General features: G+C 41.8%; 1 protein-coding gene across 1 annotated transcript in view; it reads right to left on the bottom strand.

Annotated features, from left to right (window-relative positions):
- Positions 1–20,786, bottom strand: part of LOC115190074 (runt-related transcription factor 1-like) — a gene marked incomplete at its 3' end in the record, with an annotated part of 37,981 nt that extends 17,195 nt beyond the window's left edge. Inside the window, exons 1-2 of the mRNA XM_029748553.1 lie at positions 20,083–20,786; positions 5,950–6,106 (exon numbers count right to left, since the gene is read on the bottom strand). Coding sequence (XP_029604413.1) covers positions 5,950–6,106; positions 20,083–20,358 — 433 coding nt within the window. The remainder of the gene's footprint in view (positions 1–5,949; positions 6,107–20,082) is intronic.
- Between the last annotated feature and the right edge of the window lie 453 nt (positions 20,787–21,239).

Below are 21,239 nucleotides of genomic sequence, written 5' to 3'. Positions count from 1 at the left end.
TTTTTACACCCAGCCTGGCTCTTCAGGCTGCTACGCCTCCGCTGGATCATCGGGTTCCCACGCCTCAGCGGGATCGACAGGCCTTCATGCCTCAGCCGGCTCGCCAGGCTCTCACGCCTCTCCCAGTTTGTCAGGGTTTCACGCCCAGCCTGCTTGTCCAGCACCCGTGCCTCGGACGGCCCGTCAGGCTCGCCCAGGTGGGACTCTGGGTGGTGCCCCGGGGGGGGGTACTGTCATGCCTGCTCCCACTCTTCCCCCCCAGCGCTCGAGGGCGCCAGTCTCCCCAGCACTACGCACTCCTGCCACCATCATTACGCACACCTGCCTTCCCTCGTAACGCGCATCAGCAATTATTGGACTCACCTGGACTCAATCACCTCTGTCATTACTTCCCCTATATCTGTCTGTTCCCCCGCTCTGACCCCGCTTCAGCATTGATTGTCATATGTCCTTGTATACCCGTATGCTGACTCTGTTCCTGTCTTGTTCCATGTCTGTTCCGATTAAATGTTTGACTCCCCGTACCTGCTTCTCTACTCAAGCGTCGGTCCTTACACTTCCATTAAAGGACACCGTCCGTTGTCCTTCCCTATATGCGTGCTGAAAGTCTGTTGTTTGTTTATTTAGAGCGAAATAGCATTTTATCTGATCAGTGGGTCTTACTTCATATCTGGTTATTATTGTTATTTTTCCTCTTGCCATTATTATTTTTTTAAATCTCCCGTTCATTTTATATCCTGAGATTTTTGACTATTTTCAAAATATTTCTAGCGAAGGGGGCATTGAGATTTCAATATTGGTCGGGTATATCAAGATATCATCTGCGAATAAGTTTTGTTTATATTCATGTTTACCGATACTGACACCTGCTACGTTTTGGTCCTGTCTAATTCTTGTTGCAAGCAGTTCAATTGCCAGTGCAAACAGGAGGGGGAGAGAGGACATCCTTGTCTTGTTCCCCTTTCTAAAGTAATTTCATGCAATAATGTATTATTTGGGTATACGTTAGCTTAAATGAGCTGGTTGCCTCTTTATGTACTCTAAATGTAGCTAATATCATTCTCACTCGTTTATTCCAGTATTATTACCGATGACTAATATTAAAATATTTCAGTAATGCAAAAAAGCTAAATATTAGTTATCAATTCACATCAATGATAATCAAATATAGATAGAATTGATAGATATGAATATATAGACATTTTACAATTTTTGTACTGTCTTGGGGGCACCTGGTGTACCCGGTACCTGTCAAACATGAGCATATCACAACCTGTCAAACATGAGCCTATCACAACCTATCAAACATGAGCCTATCACAACTTGTCAAATATGAGCCTATCACAATAATTCAAATAAAAGGTCCAGGAAACTGTTGGATATTACATCACTGAATCATTACACCACTGAATCATGACTCCACTGAATCATTACACCACTATGAATCATTACACCAATGAATCATTACACCACTATGAATCATTACACCACTATGAATCATTACACCACTATGAATCATTACACCACTGAATCATTACACCACTGAATCATTACACCACTATGAATCATTACACCACTATGAATCATTACACCACTATGAATCATTACACCACTATGAATCATTACACCACTGAATCATTACACCACTGAATCATTACACCACTATGAATCATTACACCACTATGAATCATTACACCACTGAATCATTACACCACTGAATCATTACACCACTATGAATCATTACACCACTATGAATCATTACATCACTGAATCATGACACAAATATGAATCATGACTCCACTATGAATCATTACACCACTATGAATCATTACACCACTGAATCATTACACCACTGAATCATGACTCCACTATGAATCATTACACCACTATGAATCATTACACCACTGAATCATTACACCACTGAATCATGACACAAATATGAATCATGACTCCACTATGAATCATTACACCACTATGAATCATTACACCACTATGAATCATTACATCACTGAATCATGACACAAATATGAATCATGACTCCACTATGAATCATTACACCACTATGCATCATTACACCACTATGAATCATGACACCACTATGAATCATTACACCACTGAATCATGACACAAATATGAATCATTACACCACTATGAATCATTACACCACTATGAATCATTACACCACTACGAATCATTACACCACTATGAATCATTACACCACTACGAATCCTTACACCACTACGAATCATTAAACCACTACGAATCATTACACCACTATGAATCATTACCGCATGTCAGAAGCATGAAAAATAAGCCAAATGGACTTGAAAACGGGTGGTATAGCATATGCTCCAAAATGGGATGTGGTTTGACAAGAACACTGACATTTTGACAAGGCAGAGATGAGTGTCTGAAACCGAGATGCGCGAGAACAGCTGCATTAATTCCGAGAACAGCTGCATTAATTCCGAGAACAGCTGCATTAATTCTGCCCTGAAAACAATCAACAAATGTCATGACGCTTGGTGGTGTCTTGTCTCTTTCCATTTCACCACTGTTTTAGAGGCTGTTGCAAGTGGATGAACATGGGCTGGAAGCCTAGTGAAGGATCCCTTTGAAATGTTTGTTTGACAATCAGATGAAAACAGTGTGTTTATGCCACAATAAAAGGTAACACATTTTAAAAGTTCAATGACAAATGACTAGGCCCACAGAGATGCTATTGAGGGATTGTAAATATAATTACATAACTATGCCACAGGGCCGGCCGCCCGTTAGGCAGGATTAGGCAGTCACCTAGAGCTGAAGTTTGACCAGGGAGAAATCTTGTCCACGCCCAGCGCGCCTCCCCAGGGTACTGCTGGAGAGACGCAGCTTGTCCACGCCCGGCGCACCTCCCCAGGGTACTGCTGGAGAGACGCAGCTTGTCCACGCCCAGCGCGCCTCCCCAGGGTAGTGCTGGAGAGACGCAGCTTGTCCACGCCCGGCGCGCCTCCCCAGGGTACTGCTGGAGAGACGCAGCTTGTCCACGCCCGGCGCGCCTCCCCAGGGTACTAGTGGATAGACGCAGCTTGTCCACGCCCAGCGCATCTCCCCAGGGTGCTGCTGGAGAGACGCAGCTTGTCCACGACCAGCTCGCCTCCCCAGGGTGCTACTGGAGAGACGCAGCTTGTCCACGCCCAGCTCGCCTCCCCAGGGTGCTGCTGAGAGACGCAGCTTGTCCACGCCCAGCGCATCTCCCCAGGGTGCTACTGGAGAGACGCAGCTTGTCCACGCACAGCCCGCCTCCCCAGGGTACTGCTGGATAGACGCAGCTTGTCCACGCCCAGCGCATCTCCCCAGGGTGCTACTGGAGAGACGCAGCTTGTCCACGCCCAGCTCGCCTCCCTAGGGTGCTGCTGGAGAGACGCAGCTCGCCTCCCCAGGGTACTGCTGGATAGACGCAGCTTGTCCACGCCCGGCGCGCCTCCCCAGGGTACTGCTGGAGAGACGCAGCTAGTCAAACGCCCAGCCCGCCTCCCCAGGGTACTGCTGGATAGACGCAGCACTGCGGCGCTCCACAAATGCAGCATGAAATTAATTTAACAGACGTTATGTAGCCTACGGTAGCCGATAAACTGGAGACCAAATGTATTACAATGTCATGAGACAGATTTTTAATGAGAGAGAGTGCAAAAAGAGAAAATCAACTATAAAGGCAAAGCTGGTAGACATCATCTTTGGAGCAAATGCGGTGTAATCACACAGATGTGGACAGCAAACGGTGCTGAAAGTAATTCATTTCAACAATTGTCTTCTTTTTAATTTGCCTTCACTACAACAAGAGGGTATTGTTGGAGCCTATTTCTTCCAATTAAAAACAAAAAATGAGAATTTTGACAGAAACAAATCATTCTATCCATAGATTTATCAGTATAGTCAAATCCTCCAATACCGTCACCATTCACTCCTTAAATACCTCCGTGTCTAGGAAGAGCTTGGTGGATTTGAATAACACCAGGGCTCAAATTGAGTGAGGGTATGCCATACCCTTTGTTAAAAAAAGGGGCAAAAAGGATACCCATTGTTAACTTTACATTTTGAAATAAATATATAAAAATTATCCAGATAATATGAAGCATTCTATAACAATCTTTAAAATCTTTAAAATGCCCATAAAAGATGTGTCTGATGCATATGAGGATATATTGATTCCCTTCCGTGACCTGCTGAAGCTGAGCTGCGGCCTTCCAGGAGACAAAAATTTGACTCTGCTATTCTGTCCCTATTAATTACGTCGGTCGAGTCTCTCCTCTGGGTGCAAAGGGTCACTTTAGAAAGTGCCATGCTTAGTAAGGATGTGTAATATTTATTCAAACAGCAACCATTTGGTTGCAGACAAGACACCGTGGTTTGACATTAGAGAATGGTAGAAGGTCTATTTCTCTGTCTAACCTGGCTACTTTTATTATTCACTTTTCTCTTGTCGATTTCTTTTCGGAGCAACATTTTTCTCTTGATTGTAAAGCATGTTTTTCCACAATCAACGCACAAATAAATATTACAAACGAATTTAACAGAGACATTTGGTGATTTTATCAGTGTAATTCAGGTTGAAAATATTAGGATATGGTATAGACATTAACCTCCCTATTAAACGGATTATATAACCTACTAAGCAGGTGTGTTAAACATGCTGTTTCATTTGTAGCATAGGCATATGAATGGGCTGCTATTGTTTTCTTTTCTGCCGACTAGTAGCTGAGGAAAGACTTGGCCCGAGGCCAGACCTATTGCAGATCCCTGCTGTACATGCACTGTTCTAGTTTAGCGAGGAAGGGAGGGGTGTTGCAAATTTTGTGTCTCGCCTGGGGCGCCAGAACTTCCAGAATGTACATTTTTTTGGGTGCACATGCTTGCACACATAGGAGGTCCCATTCCGGGGACAAATGTACTTTCACCCCTGGATATAGACAATCTTTAATAATGTAGAGGTAGATATATAGAGATATAGACAATAACCTATTTACTAATGTAGAGGTATAGATATAGAGATATAGACAATAACCTCTTTAATAATATAGAGGTATATATATATATATAGACAATGACCTCTTTTATAATACAGAGGTATTAGATATAGAGATATAGACACTAAGTTCAGTTATTTAACCAGAAAAAGACCTGTCAAGAGGTCAGTACGGTGTACGGTTAGAAACCTTGACGTTAGAAACCTTTTTTGGAGGGGGACGTGTCAAGAGGACAGCAGGAAGTGGACAGCAGGAAGTAGTCAGTGTGTACACAAGAACACAAGAACACAACACTTCAATACAAAACATTAAAAACAATCACAATGTTCAATTATATTGTCTTCTATCAAAGTTTTAAACTCAGAGACACCCTCTCCTCAGGTTTGAAAGTATTTTGTAGTTTGTTCCAAGACCAAGGAGCGTTGTAGGAGAAGGATTGTTTCTCCATTTCAGTCCTTGCCCTAGGAACTGTGAATGACAGCACTGACAGAGCGGAGGCTGGAGGATTGTGATGTTGTTTGTGAGAAGGAAAGATACATTATGTACGGAGGAGTCCAAGCACTGCCTCATACACACATATGTACCAGTGTGTTCTGGATGGAAGGAGGGCCGCTTCACCGTGTTGTATAGTTCACAGTGAGGGGTGAATGGTCTTGCATTAGTTATGACCCCAAGCGCTCTGTGATTCACCAGGTCCAGCACCTTAAGGTTAAGGCTACTGGCAGAGGCATGGAAATAATGGCACCATGATCTGACACAGATCAGAAATAATGGCACCATGATCCAACACAGATCAGAAATAATGGCACCACGATCCGACACAAATTAAAAACCCAATTTCAAATTCAGTTTGAAAACGGTCTGCATTCTACAAAGGTCGGGGCCATAATAACATAGATATGGAGATATAGATACTGATCTAGGTAATATAGACACTGACCCCGTCCGCTGCGGCCTACGAAGCGCAGGTCGTTGAAGCGAGCCACCTGGTTCTTCAGCACCCCAGATGCGTTCCGCAGCTCCGCCGAGTAGTTCTCATCGTTCCCTGCCATCACCGTGACGACCGTCCCATCAGTCACCTCTCCCAATGCCACAACCTGGGAAGGATGAGGATGATGAGGATGATGAGAAGGAGAAGGAGAGTAAGAAAAGATTGATGAAGAGAGTGAAAGAGGAGGAGGAGGACGGACTCAAATCAACTTCAGACCTAATTTAGTGAAATTCCTTGCAGGTTTTCCGGTAGAGTTCAACCCTATTCAAACCACCTCAGCCATTTACAATTTACAATTTACAATTTAGTCATTTAGCAGACGCTCTTATCCAGAGCGACTTACAGTAGAGTGCATACATTTTTATTACATTAAATTTGATCATTCCTGACACTATTAAATGGTGTGGTGAACCATAGATACAGCACTGTTTCAGAGCAGCACCCAGTTATACAGCAACCAGTTATAGATACAGCGCTGTTTCAGAGCAGCACCCAGTTATACAGCACCCAGTTATAGATACAGCACTGTTTCAGAGCAGCACCCAGTTATAGATACAGCACTGTTTCAGAGCAGCACCCAGTTATAGATACAGCACTGTTTCAGAGCAGCACCCAGTTATACAGCACCCAGTTATAGATAAAGCGCTGTTTCAGAGCAGCACCCAGTTATAGATACAGCACTGTTTCAGAGCAGCACCCAGTTATAGATACAGCACTGTTTTAGAGCAGCAACCAGTTATAGATACAGCACTGTTTTAGAGCAGCACCCAGTTATAGATACAGCACCCAGTTATAGATACAGCGCTGTTTCAGAGCAGCACCTAGTTATAGATACAGCACTGTTTCAGAGCAGCACCCAGTTATACAGCACCCAGTTATAGATACAGCACTGTTTCAGAGCAGCACCCAGTTATAGATACAGCGCTGTTTCAGAGCAGCACCCAGTTATAGATACAGCACTGTTTCAGAGCAGGACCCAGTTATAGATACAGCACTGTTTCAGAGCAGCACCCAGTTATAGATACAGCACCCAGTTATAGATACAGCACTGTTTCAGAGCAGCACCCAGTTATAGATACAGCACCCAGTTATAGATACAGCACTGTTTCAGAGCAGCACCCAGTTATAGATACAGCACTGTTTCAGAGCAGCACCCAGTTATACAGCACCCAGTTATAGATACAGCACTGTTTCAGAGCAGCACCCAGTTATAGATACAGCACTCTTTCAGAGCAGCACCCAGTTATACAGCACCCAGTTATAGATACAGCGCTGTTTCAGAGCAGCACCCAGTTATACAGCACACAGTTATAGATACAGCACTGTTTCAGAGCAGCACCCAGTTATAGATACAGCACTGTTTCAGAGCAGCACCCAGTTATAGATACAGCACTGTTTCAGAGCAGCACCCAGTTATAGATACAGCACTGTTTCAGAGCAGCACCCAGTTATAGATACAGCGTTGTTTCAGAGCAGCACCCAGTTATAGATACAGCACTGTTTCTGAGCAGCACCCAGTTATAGATACAGCACTGTTTCAGAGCAGCACCCAGTTATAAATACAGCACTGTTTCAGAGCAGCACCCAGTTATACAGCACCCAGTTATAGATACATCACTGTTTCAGAGCAGCACCCAGTTATAGATACAGCACTGTATCAGAGCAGCACCCAGTTATAGATACAGCACTGTTTCAGAGCAGCACCCAGTTATAGATACAGCGCTGTATCAGAGCAGCACCCAGTTATACAGCACCCAGTTATAGATACAGCACTGTATCAGAGCAGCACTCAGTTATACAGCACCCAGTTATAGATACAGCACTGTTTCAGAGCAGCACCCAGTTATAGATACAGCACTGTATCAGAGCAGCACCCAGTTATAAATACAGCACTGTTTCAGAGCAGCACCCTGTTATACAGCACCCAGTTATAGATACAGCACTGTTTCAGAGCAGCACCCAGTTATACAGCACCCAGTTATAGATACAGCACTGTTTCAGAGCAGCACCCAGTTATAAATACAGCACTGTATCAGAGCAGCAACCAGTTATAGATACTGCACTGTATCAGAGCAGCACCCAGTTATAGATACAGCACTGTTTCAGAGCAGCACCCAGTTATAGATACAGCGCTGTATCAGAGCAGCACCCAGTTATACAGCACCCAGTTATAGATACAGCACTGTATCAGAGCAGCACCCAGTTATACAGCACCCAGTTATAGATACAGCACTGTTTCAGAGCAGCACCCAGTTATAGATACAGCACTGTATCAGAGCAGCACCCAGTTATAAATACAGCACTGTTTCAGAGCAGCACCCAGTTATACAGCACCCAGTTATAGATACAGCACTGTTTCAGAGCAGCACCCAGTTATACAGCACCCAGTTATAGATACAGCACTGTTTCAGAGCAGCACCCAGTTATACAGCACCCAGTTATAGATACAGCACTGTATCAGAGCAGCACCCAGCTAAAATGGAATTCAAACTAAAATAACTTTTTTTCTCAACGCCGTTTCAGAGCATTTCCTATCATTCTGTATGTAAATCTAAGACACTGAATTCAGTGTGATGTGTTACATTACATACATATGGTAGTTATTGAACATTTATTTAATTAAGTCAGTTAAGAACAAATTCTTATTTTCAATGATGGCCTACCGGGGAACAGTGGGTTAACTGCCTTGTTCAGGGGCAAAGTGACAGATTTTGTACCTTGTCAGCTCGGGGATTCGATCTTGCAACCTTTCGGTGACTAGTCCAACGCGCTAACCACTAGGCTGCCCTGCCGGTATGTGTGGATGTCCATCATCCATTTCGTATGATTAAAAATGACAAATTGTTGTGGCTAACGCTAGCTAGGTGGCTAGGTGGATAAAGTTAACGTTAGCTAACTGGCTAACTGTAGCTCTAGGGGTTAGGGTTAAGGTTAGGGTTAAGATTAGTACTTAGCTAAAAGGGTTAAGGTTAGGGTTAAGATTAGTACTTAGCTAAAAGGGTTAAGGTTAGGGTTAAGATTAGTATTTAGCTGAAAGGGTTGAGGTTAGGGTTAAGATTAGTACTTAGCTAAAAGGGTTAAGGTTAGGGTTAAGATTAGTACTTAGCTAAAAGGGTTAAGGTTAGGGGAAGGGTTAGCTAATATGCTAAGTAGTTTAAAAGTAGCTAAAAAGTAGTAAGAAGTTGCAAAGTTGATAAAATTGTAAAGTTGTCAATATTGAGATTTGGACAGTCAACCTTTGGGTTGCAAGACATTGGGCAGCGTTCACTACACTACAAACCCTAATAAACTAACAGGGCTGCGTTCACTACACTACAAACCCTAATAAACTAACAGGGCTGCGTTCACTACACTACAAACCCTAATAAACTAACAGGGCTGCGTTCACTACACTACAAACCCTAATAAACTAACAGGGCTGCGTTCACTACACTACAAACCCTAATAAACTAACAGGGCTGCGTTCACTACACTACAAACCCTAATAAACTAACAGGGCTGCGTTCACTATACTACAAACCCTAATAAACTAACAGGGCTGCGTTCACTATACTACAAACCCTAATAAACTAACAGGGCTGCGTTCACTACACTACAAACCCTAATAAACTAACAGGGCTGCGTTCGCTACACTACAAACCCTAATAAACTAACAGGGCTGCGTTCACTACACTACAAACCCTAATAAACTAACAGGGCTGCGTTCGCTACACTACAAACCCTAATAAACTAACAGGGCTGCGTTCGCTACACTACAAACCCTAATAAACTAACAGGGCTGCGTTCACTATACTACAAACCCTAATAAACTAACAGGGCTGCGTTCACTATACTACAAACCCTAATAAACTAACAGGGCTGCGTTCACTACACTACAAACCCTAATAAACTAACAGTGCTGCGTTCACTATACTACAAACCCTAATAAACTAACAGTGCTGCGTTCACTATACTACAAACCCTAATAAACTAACAGGGCTGCGTTCACTATACTACAAACCCTAATAAACTAACAGGGCTGCGTTCGCTACACTACAAACCCTAATAAACTAACAGGGCTGCGTTCACTATACTACAAACCCTAATAAACTAACAGGGCTGCGTTCACTACACTACAAACCCTAATAAACTAACAGGGCTGCGTTCACTACACTACAAACCCTAATAAACTAACAGGGCTGCGTTCACTATACTACAAACCCTAATAAACTAACAAGGCTGCGTTCACTATACTACAAACCCTAATAAACTAACAGGGCTGCGTTCACTACACTACAAACCCTAATAAACTAACAGGGCTGCGTTCACTACACTACAAACCCTAATAAACTAACAGGGCTGCGTTCACTATACTACAAACCCTAATAAACTAACAGGGCTGCGTTCACTACACTACAAACCCTAATAAACTAACAGGGCTGCGTTCACTATACTACAAACCCTAATAAACAAACAGGGCTGCGTTCACTACACTACAAACCCTAAAACTAACAGGGCTGCGTTCACTATACTACAAACCCTAATAAACTAACAGGGCTGCGTTCACTATACTACAAACCCTAATAAACTAACAGGGCTGCGTTCACTATACTACAAACCCTAAAACTAACAGGGCTGCGTTCACTATACTACAAACCCTAATAAACTAACAGGGCTGCGTTCACAACACTACAAACCCTCATAAACTAACAGGGCTGCGTTCACTACACTACAAACCCTAATAAACTAACAGGGCTGCGTTCACTACACTACAAACCCTAATAAACTAACAGGGCTGCGTTCACTATACTACAAACCCTAATAAACTAACAGGGCTGCGTTCACTACACTACAAACCCTAATAAACTAACAGGGCTGCGTTCACTATACTACAAACCCTAAAACTAACAGGGCTGCGTTCACTATACTACAAACCCTAATAAACTAACAGGGCTGCGTTCACTACACTACAAACCCTAATAAACTAACAGGGCTGCGTTCACAACACTACAAACCCTAATAAACTAACAGGGCTGCGTTCACAACACTACAAACCCTAATAAACTAACAGGGCTGCGTTCACTACACTACAAACCCTAATAAACTAACAGGGCTGCGTTCACTACACTACAAACCCTAATAAACTAACAGGGCTGCGTTCACTACACTACAAACCCTAATAAACTAACAGGGCTGCGTTCACTACACTACAAACCCTAATAAACTAACAGGGCTGCGTTCACTACACTACAAACCCTAATAAACTAACAGGGCTGCGTTCACTATACTACAAACCCTAATAAACTAACAGGGCTGCGTTCACTATACTACAAACCCTAATAAACTAACAGGGCTGCGTTCACTACACTACAAACCCTAATAAACTAACAGGGCTGCGTTCACTACACTACAAACCCTAATAAACTAACAGGGCTGCGTTCACTATACTACAAACCCTAATAAACTAACAGGGCTGCGTTCACTATACTACAAACCCTAATAAACTAACAGGGCTGCGTTCACTACACTACAAACCCTAATAAACTATCAGGGCTGCGTTCACTACACTACAAACCCTAATAAACTAACAGGGCTGCGTTCACTACACTACAAACCCTAATAAACTAACAGGGCTGCGTTCACAACACTACAAACCCTCATAAACTAACAGGGCTGCGTTCACTACACTACAAACCCTAATAAACTAACAGGGCTGCGTTCACTACACTACAAACCCTAATAAACTAACAGGGCTGCGTTCACAACACTACAAACCCTCATAAACTAACAGGGCTGCGTTCACTACACTACAAACCCTAATAAACTAACAGGGCTGCGTTCACTATACTACAAACCCTAATAAACTAACAGGGCTGCGTTCACTACACTACAAACCCTAATAAACTAACAGGGCTGCGTTCACTACACTACAAACCCTAATAAACTAACAGGGCTGCGTTCACTACACTACAAACACTAATAAACTAACAGGGCTGCGTTCACTACACTACAAACCCTAATAAACTAACAGGGCTGCGTTCACTACACTACAAACCCTAATAAACTAACAGGGCTGCGTTCACTACACTACAAACCCTAAAACTAACAGGGCTGCGTTCACTACACTACAAACCCTAATAAACTAACAGGGCTGCGTTCACTATACTACAAACCCTAATAAACTAACAGGGCTGCGTTCACTACACTACAAACCCTAATAAACTAACAGGGCTGCGTTCACTACACTACAAACCCTAATAAACTAACAGGGCTGCGTTCACTATACTACAAACCCTAATAAACTAACAGGGCTGCGTTCACTACACTACAAACCCTAATAAACTAACAGGGCTGCGTTCACTATACTACAAACCCTAATAAACTAACAGGGCTGCGTTCACTATACTACAAACCCTAATAAACTAACAGGGCTGCGTTCGCTACACTACAAACCCTAATAAACTAACAGGGCTGCGTTCACTACACTACAAACCCTAATAAACTAACAGGGCTGCGTTCACTACACTACAAACCCTAATAAACTAACAGGGCTGCGTTCACTACACTACAAACCCTAATAAACTAACAGGGCTGCGTTCACTACACTACAAACCCTAATAAACTAACAGGGCTGCGTTCACTACACTACAAACCCTAATAAACTAACAGGGCTGCGTTCACTATACTACAAACCCTAATAAACTAACAGGGCTGCGTTCACTATACTACAAACCCTAATAAACTAACAGGGCTGCGTTCACTATACTACAAACCCTAATAAACTAACAGGGCTGCGTTCACTACACTACAAACCCTAATAAACTAACAGGGCTGCGTTCACTACACTACAAACCCTAATAAACTATCAGGGCTGCGTTCACTACACTACAAACCCTAATAAACTAACAGGGCTGCGTTCACTACACTACAAACCCTAATAAACTAACAGGGCTGCGTTCACAACACTACAAACCCTCATAAACTAACAGGGCTGCGTTCACTACACTACAAACCCTAATAAACTAACAGGGCTGCGTTCACTACACTACAAACCCTAATAAACTAACAGGGCTGCGTTCACAACACTACAAACCCTCATAAACTAACAGGGCTGCGTTCACTACACTACAAACCCTAATAAACTAACAGGGCTGCGTTCACTACACTACAAACCCTAATAAACTAACAGGGCTGCGTTCACTACACTACAAACCCTAATAAACTAACAGGGCTGCGTTCACTATACTACAAACCCTAATAAACTAACAAGGCTGCGTTCGCTACACTACAAACCCTAATAAACTAACAGGGCTGCGTTCACTACACTACAAACCCTAATAAACTAACAGGGCTGCGTTCACTACACTACAAACCCTAATAAACTAACAGGGCTGCGTTCACTATACTACAAACCCTAATAAACTAACAAGGCTGCGTTCACTATACTACAAACCCTAATAAACTAACAGGGCTGCGTTCACTATACTACAAACCCTAAAACTAACAGGGCTGCGTTCACTACACTACAAACCCTAATAAACTAACAGGGCTGCGTTCACTATACTACAAACACTAATAAACTATCAGGGCTGCGTTCACTACACTACAAACCCTAAAACTAACAGGGCTGCGTTCACTATACTACAAACCCTAATAAACTAACAGGGCTGCGTTCACTATACTACAAACCCTAATAAACTAACAGGGCTGCGTTCACTACACTACAAACCCTAATAAACTAACAGGGCTGCGTTCACTACACTACAAACCCTAATAAACTAACAGGGCTGCGTTCACTATACTACAAACCCTAATAAACTAACAGGGCTGCGTTCACTACACTACAAACCCTAATAAACTAACAGGGCTGCGTTCACTATACTACAAACCCTAATAAACTAACAGGGCTGCGTTCACTACACTACAAACCCTAATAAACTAACAGGGCTGCGTTCACTACACTACAAACCCTAATAAACTAACAGGGCTGCGTTCACTATACTACAAACACTAATAAACTATCAGGGCTGCGTTCACTACACTACAAACCCTAATAAACTAACAGGGCTGCGTTCACTATACTACAAACCCTAATAAACTAACAGGGCTGCGTTCACTACACTACAAACCCTAATAAACTAACAGGGCTGCGTTCACTATACTACAAACCCTAAAACTAACAGGGCTGCGTTCACTATACTACAAACCCTAATAAACTAACAGGGCTGCGTTCACTATACTACAAACCCTAATAAACTAACAGGGCTGCGTTCACAACACTACAAACCCTAATAAACTAACAGGGCTGCGTTCACTACACTACAAACCCTAATAAACTAACAGGGCTGCGTTCACTATACTACAAACCCTAATAAACTATCAGGGCTGCGTTCACTACACTACAAACCCTAAGAAACTAACAGGGCTGCGTTCACTACACTACAAACCCTAATAAACTAACAGGGCTGCGTTCACTACACTACAAACCCTAATAAACTATCAGGGCTGCGTTCACTACACTACAAACCCTAAGAAACTAACAGGGCTGCGTTCACTATACTACAAACCCTAATAAACTAACAGGGCTGCGTTCGCTACACTACAAATCCTAATAAACTAACAGGGCTGCGTTCACTACACTACAAACCCTAATAAACTAACAGGGCTGCGTTCACTACACTACAAACCCTAATAAACTAACAGGGCTGCGTTCACTACACTACAAACCCTAATAAACTAACAGGGCTGCGTTCACTATACTACAAACCCTAATAAACTAACAGGGCTGCGTTCACTACACTACAAACCCTAAAACTAACAGGGCTGCGTTCACTACACTACAAACCCTAATAAACTAACAGGGCTGCGTTCACTACACTACAAACCCTAATAAACGAACAGGGCTGCGTTCGCTACACTACAAACCCTAATAAACTAACAGGGCTGCGTTCACTACACTACAAACCCTAATAAACTAACAGGGCTGCGTTCACTATACTACAAACCCTAATAAACTAACAGGGCTGCGTTCACTACACTACAAACCCTAATAAACTAACAGGGCTGCGTTCACTACACTACAAACCCTAATAAACTAACAGGGCTGCGTTCACTACACTACAAACCCTAATAAACTAACAGGGCTGCGTTCACTACACTACAAACCCTAATAAACTAACAGGGCTGCGTTCACTACACTACAAACCCTAATAAACTAACAGGGCTGCGTTCACTACACTACAAACCCTAATAACGAACAGGGCTGCGTTCACTACACTACAAACCCTAAAACTAACAGGGCTGCGTTCACTATACTACAAACCCTAATAAACTAACAGGGCTGCGTTCACTACACTACAAACCCTAATAAACTAACAGGGCTGCGTTCACTACACTACAAACCCTAATAAACTAACAGGGCTGCGTTCACTACACTACAAACCCTAATAAACTAACAGGGCTGCGTTCACTATACTACAAACCCTAATAAACTAACAGGGCTGCGTTCACTATACTACAAACCCTAAAACTAACAGGGCTGCGTTCACTATACTACAAACCCTAATAAACTAACAGGGCTGCGTTCACTACACTACAAACCCTAATAAACTAACAGGGCTGCGTTCACTACACTACAAACCCTAATAAACTAACAGGGCTGCGTTCACTATACTACAAACCCTAATAAACTAACAGGGCTGCGTTCACTACACTACAAACCCTAATAAACTAACAGGGCTGCGTTCACTACACTACAAACCCTAATAAACTAACAGGGCTGCGTTCACTACACTACAAACCCTAATAAACTAACAGGGCTGCGTTCACAACACTACAAACCCTAATAAACTAACAGGGCTGCGTTCACTACACTACAAACCCTAATAAACTAACAGGGCTGCGTTCACTACACTACAAACCCTAATAAACTAACAGGGCTGCGTTCACTACACTACAAACCCTAATAAACTAACAGGGCTGCGTTCACTATACTACAAACCCTAATAAACTAACAGGGCTGCGTTCACTATACTACAAACCCTAATAAACTAACAGGGCTGCGTTCGCTACACTACAAACCCTAATAAACTAACAGGGCTGCGTTCACTATACTACAAACCCTAATAAACTAACAGGGCTGCGTTCACTACACTACAAACCCTAATAAACTAACAAGGCTGCGTTCACTATACTACAAACCCTAATAAACTAACAGGGCTGCGTTCACTATACTACAAACCCTAATAAACTAACAGGGCTGCGTTCACTATACTACAAACCCTAAAACTAACAGGGCTGCGTTCACTATACTACAAACACTAATAAACTATCAGGGCTGCGTTCACTACACTACAAACCCTAAAACTAACAGGGCTGCGTTCACTATACTACAAACCCTAATAAACTAACAGGGCTGCGTTCACTACACTACAAACCCTAATAAACTAACAGGGCTGCGTTCACTATACTACAAACCCTAATAAACTAACAGGGCTGCGTTCACTACACTACAAACCCTAATAAACTAACAAGGCTGCGTTCACTACACTACAAACCCTAATAAACTAACAGGGCTGCGTTCACTACACTACAAACCCTAATAAACTAACAGGGCTGCGTTCACTATACTACAAACCCTAATAAACTAACAGGGCTGCGTTCACTACACTACAAACCCTAATAAACTAACAGGGCTGCGTTCACTACACTACAAACCCTAATAAACTAACAGGGCTGCGTTCACTACACTACAAACCCTAATAAACTAACAGGGCTGCGTTCACTACACTACAAACCCTAATAAACTAACAGGGCTGCGTTCACTATACTACAAACCCTAATAAACTAACAGGGCTGCGTTCACTACACTACAAACCCTAATAAACTAACAGGGCTGCGTTCACTACACTACAAACCCTAATAAACGAACAGGGCTGCGTTCACTACACTACAAACCCTAAAACTAACAGGGCTGCGTTCACTATACTACAAACCCTAATAAACTAACAGGGCTGCGTTCACTACACTACAAACCCTAATAAACTAACAGGGCTGCGTTCACTACACTACAAACCCTAATAAACGAACAGGGCTGCGTTCACTATACTACAAACCCTAATAAACTAACAGGGCTGCGTTCACTATACTACAAACCCTAATAAACTAACAGGGCTGCGTTCACTATACTACAAACCCTAATAAACTAACAGGGCTGCGTTCACTACACTACAAACCCTAATAAACTAACAGGGCTGCGTTCACTATACTACAAACCCTAATAAACTAACAGGGCTGCGTTCACTATACTACAAACCCTAATAAACTAACAGGGCTGCGTTCACTACACTACAAACCCTAATAAACTAACAGGGCTGCGTTCACTATTCTACAATGTATGGTAATGTTATTAAAATGTGTAACCGCCTTAATTTTGCTGGACCCTAGGAAGAGTAGCTGATGCCTTGGCAGGAACTAATGGGGATCCATAATAAACCCCAGGAAGAGTAGCTGCTGCCTTGACAGGAACTAATGGGGATCCATAATAAACCCCAGGAAGAGTAGCTGCTGCCTTGGCAGGAACTAATGGGGATCCATAATAAACCCCAGGAAGAGTAGCTGCTAATGGGGATCCTTAATAAACCCCAGGAAGAGTAGCTGCTGCCTTGGCAGGAACTAATGGGGATCCATAATAAACCCCAGGAAGAGTAGCTGCTGCCTTGACAGGAACTAATGGGGATCCATAATAAACCCCAGGAAGAGTAGCTGCTGCCTTGGCAGGAACTAATGGGGATCCATAATAAACCCCAGGGAGAGTAGCTGCTGCCTTGGCAGGAACTAATGGGGATATGTGTTGTATATTTCCATGTGTTATATATTTCCATGTGTTATATATTTCCATGTGTTATATATTTCCATGTGTTATATATTTCCATATTTCCATGTGTAATATATTTCCATGTGTTATATATTTCCATATTTCCATGTATTATATATTTCCATGTGTTATGTATTTCCATGAATTATATATTTCCATGTGTTATATATTTCCATGTGTTATATATTTCCATATTTCCATGTGTAATATATTTCCATGTGTTATACATTTCCATATTTCCATGTATTATATATTTCCATGTGTTATGTATTTCCATGAATTATATATTTCCATGTGTTATATATTTCCATGTGTTATATATTTCCATGTGTTATATATTTCCATGTGTTATATATTTCCATGAGGCCATGTGTTATATATTTCCATGTGTTATATATTTCCATGTGTTATATATTTCCATGTGTTACATATTTCCATGTGTTATATATTTTCATGAGGCCATGTGTTATATATTTCCATGTATTATATATTTCCATGTGTAATATATTTCATGAGGCCATGTGTTATATATTTCCATGTGTTATATATTTCCATGTGTTATATATTTCCATGAGGCCATGTGTTATATATTTCCATGTGTAATATATTTCCATGTGTTATATATGTCCATGTATTATATATTTCCATGAGGACCTGTACTTGGTAAAACGTTGGTGCGGCTGAGGCCTTCTCACTAACAAAATATTCCTGAGGTTCAGTTCTAGAAATATGAATCCAAAAAAATGATATTAATTTACTGTGAGAAAATTCAAAATCTCTTAAAAACACAAGACATGTAAGTGAATCCATTTTGTAGAGGGAGAGAGTCATTCCTTCATAGTGTTTAGTCTAATCCCCGGATAGCTGGAGGACAGATATATTATCTGACTTAGTTCCATGACTACAGGTTAACACGTTGCATTACAACGCTGGAACTACAGCTAAGAACTCCGTGTAATAACATGAGAAATGGTCCAATTAGAAAGTAAAGTGCCGACTCTACAAACGCTTATTATAAACTCCTAATGATTGGGTAGTTTGACAGGGCCGTTGATCTCTGTAATAACACGTAATATACAGATTTAAAATGCATATTCAATATACAGATGTAATATACATATTTAATATACATATTTAATATACATAGTTAATATACAGATTAGATGAACCTTCTGTCAGTTTAAATGATATTAGTATTGTATTGAAAGGCCTTTATTGAACAGTGTTCAGCGGTAGCTGATATCGGCCTTTGACGGCGTTGCCAACAACAATATACCAAAAGAAAACATATAAAGCCAAAACAAAACAAAAATTATTTTTTTTAACACATCAAAAATCAACTATGAATTGTTTTAATGGAAGGTAATAAAACGGGTGCTTCCTGTCATGCCTGTGAAGCATTAGGCCTAAAAAATCAACATCCGTTATTATTTATGTAACTTTCCAACCAATAGATGACGTTTTTACAATTGCGAGGGAAAACATACACGTACATGTCTTCTATCAAACCATTTTATGGTTTATTTACTGTAGGCTACTGGTAATATTACGGAAGCTGCATGCATTTCACTTAATTATGTTGTCGAATTCAATTACAATTAAGTGTCAAAAATGTAATAGAACATTTGTAAAAAAAAAAATGTCCCCCATTTTCTAAGTTAATTTGAATAGAGAGAAATATAATTATTTAAATAAGTACAAGGTGGGGATAATATCTAATGACGGTGAGAGACACAGCAGGATGTTTCTAATGTCCCGTCCACCAGCCTGTCTGTCAGTCAGCCTGTCTCACATACAGAGACAATAACAGAGATGTGTCATATAATCTAAGGTTTAAAACATGTCTCCGTTCTGCGCCTCGCTGCTCCCAATTATAAACTTTAAACAATAATTCTTTGTTAATTTGTATCCTGAAAGACGCACGGTTCGTCTTTATGTTTCTAACTCTAATTTGCTGAAATACTACAACGGCAAATTATGCAGATCAGCTTTACACAAAGATTCTTACAGAAACGGATATTCAAGTTCCTAATTAGTAAAGCGCATTTAAGGGCAGTGCAATAATATTTGATAAAAATATAAACACATGTATTTTACCCAAACGCCAAGAGGAATTCAGTCAGAGCTTTTCTCTCAATATTCCATAGAACGAATACAGTTGTCTAAAAAAAGTGTTACATTTCTATTCAATACAAAAGTACACAATACTATAAGAGAGTGTTATTTACTTTGAAGGCGACGGGCAGCGTCTTGTTGCAGCGCCAGTGAGAAGGCAGGACAGAGCAGAGGAAGTTCGGGCTGTCAGTCCGGACCAGCTCGGCCGGGTGGTCCGCTATGATCTCCGCCATGCTCCGGTTCTCCTGCAGGCGCAGCCTTGGCACCGTGCTGTCCTGCCCGGTCCCGGACGGCGTGTTGAGCTCGTTCATCTTAGCCGGGACCGACTGGAGGCTACTGGACGGTGGACTAAACCTCCGCGTTGCGCTGGGATCTACGGGAATGCGCATCACAACAGATTATGGTTAGCAGACAGCCAGCGGACACGGGAAAGAGTCAATACCACCACTCTGCTCTCCTGTCTCCTCCACCGGAGAGACTCTGTCGGTCTGTCGGTTTGTTCGGGTTCTGTTCGGCACGGCTAGTGAGCTTCAGCTCTCCTGCCAAAGGAAAATGGGACTCGCTTCTCTCAGCGAGTTGAGTTGCTAAACTTCTCTCCACTACAGACTTCGGTTGGATAGGAGGAACCTCCAAATAAAACGGTCTGCAGCTGGAAAAGCACGTCTGACTGAACGCGCAAAGGGGGGATTTTGATGACAAGGTCTTAGGAAATGTTCATGTCAGTGTCCCTGTCAAACCCCAGACCGAATTCTTCGTATGAAATTATATAAGCCTGATTAAAATGCAAGCAATCTATGATTACAAAAATAAACAAAACTGCAACAATAATCTACCCAGATGTTTTTTACATTATAAAAATATTTCTTTCTGTAAAAATCAGGCCAAGACTTCAGTTGCTTCACTGCAGAACCCATTCAAAGACACGAGAATAAATGCATGAAAACAGCTTTGAACAATCATCTACACCAGTGGTCACCAACCTATTCTGAGTCCAAAGGCAAGCCAAGATCTACAGTTCAGATGTATTTTTAAAACATGACTTAAAAACATACATTTATGCAACATTAACCCATTAGAAATGCTGTTTGTGCAATAAGCTATAAGCCCAATACATTACCACTGCATATTGGCTGGAGTTGAATTTCACTGCCAATGTTGTTGTTTTCAGAACATTTTGAAAATATGTTTTAAAAAATGTTTTGGTATATGATCGCATGTTATTAGGGCTCCCGAGTGGCGTAGAGGTCTAAGACACTGCATCTCAGTGCTA

Source organism: Salmo trutta, unplaced genomic scaffold, assembly GCF_901001165.1.
Source record: "Salmo trutta unplaced genomic scaffold, fSalTru1.1, whole genome shotgun sequence".
NCBI classification, from domain to species: Eukaryota; Metazoa; Chordata; class Actinopteri; order Salmoniformes; family Salmonidae; genus Salmo; species Salmo trutta.
This window is presented reverse-complemented; position numbering and strand designations above follow the sequence as displayed.